Source organism: Lepus europaeus, chromosome 13, assembly GCF_033115175.1.
Source record: "Lepus europaeus isolate LE1 chromosome 13, mLepTim1.pri, whole genome shotgun sequence".
In the NCBI taxonomy this organism is placed as follows: domain Eukaryota; kingdom Metazoa; phylum Chordata; class Mammalia; order Lagomorpha; family Leporidae; genus Lepus; species Lepus europaeus.
In genome coordinates this window covers 83,437,127-83,446,605 of record NC_084839.1, presented here as the reverse complement: position 1 = coordinate 83,446,605, position 9,479 = coordinate 83,437,127, and the positions used below count along the sequence as shown (strand labels likewise).

The 9,479-nt window shown below is 52.8% G+C and overlaps 1 protein-coding gene across 1 annotated transcript; it reads left to right on the top strand.

The window, feature by feature from the left end:
- Positions 1 to 5,327: 5,327 nt before the first annotated feature.
- Positions 5,328 to 8,575, top strand: IL36RN (interleukin 36 receptor antagonist). The gene is made up of 4 exons (XM_062208742.1): positions 5,328 to 5,356; positions 6,825 to 6,910; positions 8,029 to 8,156; positions 8,351 to 8,575. Exons 1-4 carry the CDS (start codon positions 5,328 to 5,330, stop codon positions 8,573 to 8,575), a joined length of 468 nt encoding a protein of 155 aa, XP_062064726.1.
- Positions 8,576 to 9,479: the final 904 nt, after the last annotated feature.

Here is a 9,479-nt window from a genome sequence, read left to right as displayed (position 1 = left end):
TGTGTGATGTGCTCAGCTGGCTTTTCAAGCCTCCATCTCAGGGATGTCACTCTCCTCTTGTGCAGAAACACAAGGAGGAGGCATCAGATCAGAGTGATGAAGTAGATTTCCCAGGGCCAGGAAGAACAAGAAGATGATGATGACGATGGTGATGATAAAGCTGACACCTATTTTTTTAAAGATAGATTTATTTGTTTATTTGAAAGAATAACAGAGAGGGAGAGACAGAGACAGAAAGAGAGAGAGAGACAGAGAGAGAGGGAGACAGAGAGAGAGAGAGAGAGAGATTTTCCATCTACTGTTCACTCCCCAGATGGCCTCAATGGCCAGGGCTGGGCCAGGCTGAAGCCAGGAGCCAGGAATTTCATCTGGGTCTCCCAAGTGGGTGACAGGGGCCCAAGCACTTGGGCCATCTTCCCCTGTAAAGCTGACATTTAAACACCTACGGCGTGTCAGGCGTTGATCTAAATATGTCATACATCTGAACTCATTTAATCCTAAAAACAATAGCAAGCACTTGTTTTATCCCCATTTTATAGAAGAAAGCCAAAAATGCAGAAGTTAAATAACCTGATGAAAGATACATGCTGGTGGGCAACAGGTATAGGGCTTGAACCAAGAGAGCTTTGACCAGACTTCAGAAAACTTTCTATAAAAGGCCATGTATGGGGCTGGTGCTGTGGTATAGCCAGCTGAGCCACCACCTGTGTCGCTGGCATCCCACATGGGCACCAGTTCAAGTCTTGGCTGCTCCACTTCCAACCCAGTTCCCTGCTAATGTGCCTGGGGAAACAATGGAGGACAGCTCAAATGTTTGAGCCCCTGCACACACGTGGGAAACCTGGAAGAAGCTCCTGGCTCTTAGCTTCAGCCTGGCCCAGCTCTGGCCACTTGTGGCCCTTTGGGAAGTGAACCAGCAAATGGAAGATCTGTCTGTCTCTCTCTCTCTCTGTAACTCTGCCTTTCAAATAAATAAATAAATCTAAGCTTTACAGCCCATTCAGTGTTTGACACAAACATTCACTATGCAATTGTAGTGCAAAAGGAGCCATAGACATTATGTCAACAAGTGAGTTTGGCTACATTCCCATAAAAAGTTTATATATAAAACAAACAATGGACCAGTCTTGGTGCATAGGCCAACGTTTGCTTGGTTTTAACTGCGACATCAAGAAGAGCTAGAAGCATCAAGGACCCCTGAGAAATAAGAGTCATGAGTGGGCCAGCGCCATGGCTCACTAGGCTAATCCTCCGCCTGTGGTGCTGGCACCCTGGGTTCTAGTCCCTGTTGGGGCGCCGGATTCTGTCCCGGTTGCTCCTCTTCCAGGCCAGCTCTCTGCTGTGGCCTGGGAAGGCAGTGGAGGATGGCCCAAGTGCTTGGGCCCTGTACCTGCATGGGAGACCAGGAGGAAGTACCTAGCTCCTGGCTTTGGATCGGCACAGCGCGCCGGCCGTGGCAGCCACTTTGGGGGTGAACCAATGGAAAAAGGAGGACCTTTCTCTCTCTCTCTCTCTCTCTCTCTCTCTCTCTCTCACTGTCTAACTCAGCCTGTCCCAAAAAAAAAAAAAAAAAGTCATGAGCAAAATGCAATGCCCTGGCCTTCTTCAAGTGCGCAGTAAACAATTCATTTGGTGCTATGGCAGTATTTATTTATACCAGGCGCCACCCTGGGTGCTCAGCACAGACCATCAGCACACCTCCTCTCGAAGGAGCTTATCTTCCAGCAGCCCTGGGTGGAGGAGCCCATAAGTAAACACATGGTGTGGGTGAGGTACACGGTCTGCCAAACGGGGGCGAGAACCAAGGACAGTAGTGAAGCATGGCAAAGGGAATGCGAGAGTGGGAGGGGGCAGCCCGGAATGGGGAGTGCAAGCCTCGCTGAGGAGGCAGAATCGCAGCAAAGACCTAGAGGGGGTAGGGAGGGAGCCGTGCGGATGGATGGTTGGAGGCAGAAGAGCCCAAGGAAGGAGGAGGGCTGGCCGCCTGAGAAGAGCAAGAGGTCCACGTGGTTCTTGCCCTTCCTTGGTAAGGGAGGGGAGGGCCAGGAATTAATGGAAGCTCAAGTGGCAGAGCCCCGGAGGCCCAGTGGGGACCTTTTACTCTGAGATCGGGGGCCAGAAGAGTGACAAGATCTGAGTGGGGGAGTAAAAGGATCACTTCCAACTGCTTTGTTGTGTCTTAGGGTCAGCTTACCTTACTTAGGCTCAGCTGACTCCACCACCAATTACTGGTCCAACACCAGGCAATATAATTATTCTTTTTTTTTTTTAATTTTTGACAGGCAGAGTGGACAGTGAGAGAGAGACAGAGAGAAAGGTCTTCCTTTGCCGTTAGTTCACCCTCCAATGGCCGCCGTGGCCGGCGCTCTGCGGCCGGCGCACCGCGCTGATCCGAAGGCAGGAGCCAGGTGTTTCTCCTGGTCTCCCATGGGGTGCAGGGCCCAAGCACTTGGGCCATCCTCCACTGCCTTCCCGGGCCACAGCAGAGAGCTGGCCTGGAAGAGGGGCAACCGGGACAGAATCCGGCGCCCCTACCGGGACTAGAACCCGGTGTGCTGGCACCGCTAGGCGGAGGATTAGCCTGTTGAGCCACGGCGCCCGCCTAATTATTCTTTATATGCCTGATTTCCCTATCAGCAACTACACTTGAACTATAAGGTCTTCCTCTCTCCACCAAGATCAGGAGCCACATCACCTCCTGGGATCTCACCCCTCTCACCAAAGCGGGGAGGAGTCACCACTGGGGACACTGCCCCTCTGTAGGCTATAGCACTTTCTGGGGCATACAAAGCTCTCAAAGAATTGAGATGTTTTTTGAGCAGTGAGGATACCCATTGAAAACTGCAGAATGAAAAAACAATGGTAAACACTCCCAGGAGTCATGACAAGGTATTAATTCCCTACTGAGTCTAACACATTATCCCCAAACCTCGCACCTTAAAACAGGAACCATCTAGTATTTCACACAAGTTTTGAGAATCAGGAGAGAGAAAACAGTCTTTTCTACGGATCTGACTTGAGATGTCTCTCTAGGTTGCAAGTGAGATGTCAGCCAAGGCTGCATGTGGACTGGCACCAGCGGACCTGCCCCTAAGACTGCTCACTCACCAGCTGTGGCTGCAAGTCCCAGGCCCTCACCACATGGACCTCCCAGCTGCACTGCGTGAGCATCCTTAGCACATGGTACCTGGCTTCCTTGAGCTGAGCAACTGGAGATAGAGCAAGGAGGAAGCAACAATGGTTTTAAAGACCTAGTCTCGGGGCCAGCACTGTGGTATAGTGGGTAAAGCCGCTGCCTGCAGTGCCGGCATCTCATATGGGTGCCGGTTCAAGACCCAGCTGCTCCACTTCTGATCCAGCTCTCTGCTATGGCCTGGGAAAGCAGTAGAAGATGGCCCAAGACCTTGGGCCCCTGCACCTGCGTGGGAGACCAGCAAGAAGCTCCTGGCTCCTGGCTTCGGATTGGCACAGCTCTGACCATTGTGGCCAACTGGGGAGTGAACCAGTGGGTAGAAGACCTCTCTCTCTCTCTCTCTCTGTCTCTCCCTTTGCCTCTCTGTAACTCTTTCAAATAAATAAATAAATCTTTGAAAAAAAAAAAAAAACCTAGTCTTAGGAGGGACATAATCAGTTCCTCCATGAAACATGGTCATTTGAAACAAGTCATAAATTCCAGGCCACACTAAGGTAAGGGGAAATTGAGCTCCATTCCTTAAAGGATGAAGTATCTGAGAATTTGGATACAAAAACATGAGGGGTCTGGAGCCAGCACTATGGCGCAGTAGGTTAATCCTCCACCTGCAGTGCTGGCATCCCATATGGGCACTGGTTCTAGTCCTGACTGATCCTATTCCGATTCAGCTGTCTGCTACGGTCTGGGAAAGCAGTAGAAGATGGCCCAAGTGCTTGGGCCTCTGCACCTGCGTGGGAGACCTGGAAGAACTTCTGGCTTCAGATTGGCCTGGCCTCAGCCATTGTGGCCACTGGGGGAGTAAACCAGTGGATGGAAGACCTTTCTCTCTGTCTCCCCCTCTCACTGTCTGTAATTCTACCTGTCAAATAAATAAATAAAATCTTTTTTTTTTTTAAAAAAGAGGGGTTTTCCAAAAGTTCATGGAAAGCGTGAATTGTGTAAAAACTATGCATGGATTTCAAACATTTTTAGCACCAAAATCGCTGTTTAAAATTTTTATTATTTATTTTAATTGAAATGAAGAGATACAGAGACGGACAGAGAATAATCCACTAGTTCATTCCCCAAATGCCTCCAACAACCAAGGCTGGGCCAGGCCAAAGTCAGGACAGGCTAGAAACTCAAATCTGGTCTCCCACATGGGTAGCAGGGAGCCAAGTACTTTTCCATCTGATGATTCAGTCCCCAAATGGCTGCAATGGCTGGGGTTAGGCAAGGCAGAAGCCAGGAGCCAGGAACCCCACCCGGGTTTCCCACACAGGTGGCAGGGGCCCAAACACTGGGGCCATCCTGAGCTGCTTTCCCAGGTGAAATAGCAGGGAGCTGGCTGAGAAACAGGGCAGCCAGGACTCGAACCTGGGCTCATATGGAATGCTGGCATCATACACAGCTTCTTAACCATTGCACCACAACCAGGCCTCCGCACTGTTTTTTTTTTTTTTTTTTTTTTTTTAATAGCGCATTCACAGAAGACACTTACGTATTCACATTTTACTCTTCTGGATTTTCAGGTTTTGCTACAATGAATCTGTCGCCTAAATATTCCCTGAGCAGCAGAGCCCCGCCTCCAGCATCTCCCATGGGCCTGGTAAAGGAAAAGGAAGGAAGGAGGGGGATTCAGGGAGAGAGGCCGGGAAGGAAGGGCGGCGGGAAAGCGGCTGTCTTCCTTGAGCTGTGGCTCAGGCGCTGAGATGCGGGAAAGCCCGGGATGGCTGGAAGGGGACTGGCTCCAAAAACTTCCTTCCGCCCGCGCGGGGCTGGGGTGGTGTGCACTCCCGCTGGAAGCCTGCTCCTCCCCAGGTGGCCGCGGTTTCAGGCTCCTCCCTGGTGTATTCTGCCTTAAAGGCAGAGGCGGCCTTACCGGAGCAGGTCGACACCACCAGCTCCTGCCAGGACGAAGGCACGCTCAGAGGTATCTTTTGGGGGCGCGGGCAGGAGTGGGGCTCTGGCCTGACCTCACACTCAGAATCCCCTGCGTGGGGTTTGGAGGGGGGGGGGCTGCTGACCTGCCGGGAGACCCAGGAGGCTGCTGCTGCCTACCTAGGCCCCTGCCAGCTCTGCCTCTGTCTCCCCCCAGCGAGATTTTCTGTTGTTCGTTTCAGAATCGCTGAGTCTACGCGTCTAGGAGCTCAAGATGGTCCTGAGTGGGGCACTGTGCTTCCGGTGAGTCTCTGAGCCTCTGATTGGATGGTGCGCTCTGGGGGAAGTGAGTGCTGGGTAGACCAGTTGACCAGCCTTACCAGCAGAGGTTGGGGGTGGGGGTAGGGGCTGAGGTTGTCCAGAGTTAGGTTCTCCCAGGTGAAGCAGGTGGCAGGGACGTTGTGGACAGCACCTGATGGCCCTTAGAGAAGTTCCTTCAGCCTTCCTCGGATCGGAGCAGGGCTGGGGCAGGGCTCCCCGTGAGAGTTCCCCGGTGCTAGGGGGCAACAAGCAAACCTCTGGGTATAGTGTGACACCCTCCATGGTGAGAGCGGGGCTCTGCAGATCCCTCAGCACAGCTCTGGTGTTGTCACCCACCGCACTGAATTGGGGTCAGCCAGGCCACTCCGTGCTACCACTTCCCTGCTGTCTACCCACTAGCATACTCTAAAGCAGGTGCATGGCTGTGCTCCACACCTCACACTGAATTGTATCGAGTACATACACACTCACCATTCCCCATGCAATACAGTGTAACGACTGCTGACATGACATGTTCCTTGTGCTGTTATACATGGAGATGATTTAAATAGAGGTGATTGTGATAGAGGTGATTGAACGTGGGCAAGAGGATGGTTATAGGCAAATACTGTGCCGTTTTCTATGAGGGACTTGAGCACCTGTGGATTTTGGTATTTCCGGGGCCCTGGAGGCAGCCTGCCGTGGATATCCAGCGCAGACTGGGTAGCACCTCTCAAGGTGTGTCCTGCGGGACCCCAATCCCATGAGATGCTCTGAGCGTGGAGATCCCTAATCGAGTCGGGGGGCTAATGCTTAGGAGAGGACCACCGCACAACTCCTCACCCGAGTGACTTGGAGAGCTTCTGAAGGCACACAACTTGTTTGATTGAGTTTGGCCAAACGTTGAACCGATTTTTACACTGCTGAGTTCTTCCCCATATAACACCTCACAGGATGTCAGAAAGTCACCAAGACCGTAGGTAGGAGATGACTCGGAAAAGCAAATATGAAAGAATGTTAAATTTTAAGAAATTCTTCACTTAGTAGGGACATGTGCCAAAAGGCAACAAATTAACGTACAGTCTTGGGTAGCAGCTGAGGATCAGATTTTAATCAAAAAGTGGTCCAGCTGTTTTCTAATCCATTGTTTTGGCTTAGCAATGGGGACACTTGGGCCCAGAGAGGGTGAGTGACTTATCTGTTGTAAACCAGCAGCAGTGGCAGTACAGTGGAGACGAGAACCCAGGCTCCAACTCACGGTCCAACGTCTCTTCCAGCACAGCACATGGGAAAGATTGATTGGAGTTGAAAATATGGAGCAAACCCCTAAGGGGTCATCCACTGGGAGGGCATGAGCCAGCAGGGCTAGGAGACCGGGTTGACATCCAGCACAGCGGGGAGATAAATGCCTGCGATTGGGGCGCTCTCTGGGGCACCCCTGATAGAGTTTCCTCCCCTCTGAATGTTCCAGAATGAAGGATTCGGCCTTGAAGGTGCTTTATCTGCATAATGACCAGCTTCTGGCTGGAGGGCTGCACGCAGGGAAGGTCATCAAAGGTTGGTGAACGTGAGGACTTGCTCACGTCTCTCTGCTCTCTGGGTGGGGAGGGGTCTGCAGAGGCCTTGGAGCAGCCATGCGGTGAGTCCAGGCCTGGCCCAGCAGGCAGAGCCGCCTGGAGCAGGCTTCCAGCAGACAGCGGACCCCAGCCCCAGCGTCACTGAAGCTTCTATGCAGAGGTGGGACTGTTTTCCAGGAGGAGTGGTTTGTCGTTCCTTCCCAGGTAGCCTTGGGCCAGACCGTTCCATTTCTCTGGGAGTCGGCGCTGAGAGACGTGCAGCAGGCTCTCCATCTTCATAACCCACCGTGGGGCAGGGGTGGGGCCTGTATCTCCACCCTGGGCCCTCTCCGCTCTCTGAGGACCCTCAGCCACCCAGGGTGGTGGTGCCATCTGGCCCGCACACTGAAAACTTTCCACAGCAATGCACCCTGTCCATCTGGGTGTGCTTATGGGACACTGAGGCCAGGCAGAGCGCCTGTGCTAAGTCATGTGTCCATGTGTGTGTGTGTGTGTGAGTATACACATGCATGTGATATGGTTATGTGTGCATGTGTGCGGGTGTGTACATATATGGTTATGTGTATATGCATACATACTGCAAGTGTGTGTACAAGCATGTGCGTGCATATGTTGTGGTTGTGTGTATGTGTGCATGTGCAGGTATCTGTGAGCACATGTGTATGCCTGCAATGTGTACATACATACATGTATGTGTGTGAGGTTGTACAGAAAAAACACGACCCTCTTATGCTCTCAGGAATCTCACGGAGGGTAGGAAGATGTCCAGACAGCTCTAATGGGAGGCTCCTCAAGACAAGTTTCAGAAAAGAGGCCCGAATGCCAAGGGTCCTGGAATCTACTTGGAGTTAGAGAAGACTGGGAGATCTGGTCCTGAGCCAGTGGGGTGGGATGGGAGGTGCTGCAGTGTGCTTGTGTGCCTCGGTGTCCTCTGGGGCAGCAGGCAGGAAACCAGCCTTCCCCATGCAACGGCTGCTAAGAGGCTCCCTGTCTGCTCCCCTTGGGGCAGAAAGGCTGATGCTGGTCCAGCTCCCTGGTGGAGGGGAGAGGGGACAGAAGGGCAGTCAAGGTCCCCTGCATCTTGCCTCCTCCCTCTAGGCGAGGAGATCAGTGTTGTCCCCAACCGGTCACTGGATGCCAGGCTCTCGCCAGTCATCCTGGGTGTCCAGGGAGGAAGCAGGTGCCTGTCTTGTGGGATGGAGCAGGAGCCAACGCTGAAGTTAGAGGTGAGTCGAGAGGAGCCACCGGCACCATCTGGTGATTAAGCCAACAGACACTGGGTGTTCTGTGCTGCGGTGCTATTCAGGACACCCTGGCTGGGTCCTGTGGATCGCAGCTCCGCCTCCTCCTGCCCTCGCCCGGCCCAGCCCTCCCAGTCTCCCACTCCTGCCTCTCACTAGCCATGCCTCTCTGCCGGCAGCCAGTGAACATCATGGAGCTCTACCGCGACGCCCAGGAGTCCAAGAACTTCACCTTCTACCGGCGGGACCTGGGGCTCACCTCCAGCTTTGAGTCAGCTGCCTACCCGGGCTGGTTCCTGTGCACAGTGCCTGAGGCTGACCAGCCTGTCAGGCTCACCCAGATCTCCGATAATGCTGGCTGGGATGCCCCCATCACGGACTTCTACTTCCAGCAGTGTGACTAGGGTGACCTGCGCCCCAGAGCTCCCTGGGCAGGGCCAGCCGGGGCGGGGGTGGGGCTGGAGGAGCCCCATGATGGGTGACCGCCCCATGTGTGCTCAGACTTATTGAGTACATGGCCACTCTCTCACTTCCTGATCCTGAATTTGTGGGCAAATTCTTCTGAGATTTGGGACCTGAGGCCAGTTTCCCTCTCTGTTGAGTGGTGCTGTTGGTCTGGAACCTTATAGGAACTACATGGGATAAACTGGGAATAACGTAAAAAGTTTTCGAAGGGAGAAGGTGGAAGTTGGGTTGAGAATACTTCATGCTCAGCCTAAACAGACCCAGTGCCCTTGAACTCCACAGGCCAGTCTGGTGGCCCGCGGAGGTCCCCACTGTGCAGGAGACAGAGGTGGTTGTACAGTTAAGTGACTCAAGGCCCCCAGCCCCTCCTCCTTCCCATTCATCCGGCCGTCATCTGCTGCTGCCTTTTCCATCTCTGCCCTCATCCTCTGGCTGTGGACAAGCGGGGGTGTCAGAGGAAATGACTCCAGCTTGGAAGGCAGAAAATGGGCAGGGCATGCATCTCTGGAACCCGAGGTACAATGAAAATCACAGATGCCGGTGTCCACGCTCGTGGGAAGATGGTCGAGACACCATAAGTGAGACGACCCAGCCACAAAGTAGTGCAATTCATAATTTCATTTGAATTTTTAAAAGTGCCCGTGTATGTCTGTCTAGAAAAAAGTTCTGGAAGATTTATGTCAATTATAGTAATGTCACCGTGGTGGCAGCATAGGTAACTTCTCTATGTTCTTACTTCTCCATATTTCCTCATTGTTGTACAACAAGGATGGATTCCTCATCTAATAATAAGAAATGCCACTGATCCTGAGACCAGCAGGGCGGACCACATGCTTGAGTTGT

What these genes read in the sequence shown, in the direction of transcription:
- IL36RN (XM_062208742.1), top strand. Translation starts at nt 5,328, where the DNA reads ATGGTCCTGAGTGGGGCACTGTGCTTCCG. An exon ending in AGTGGGGCACTGTGCTTCCG is followed by an intron (nt 5,357 to 6,824) that starts GTGAGTCTCTGA and finishes TGAATGTTCCAG; the next exon opens with AATGAAGGATTCGGCCTTGA. An exon ending in AGCCAACGCTGAAGTTAGAG is followed by an intron (nt 8,157 to 8,350) that starts GTGAGTCGAGAG and finishes CTCTGCCGGCAG; the next exon opens with CCAGTGAACATCATGGAGCT.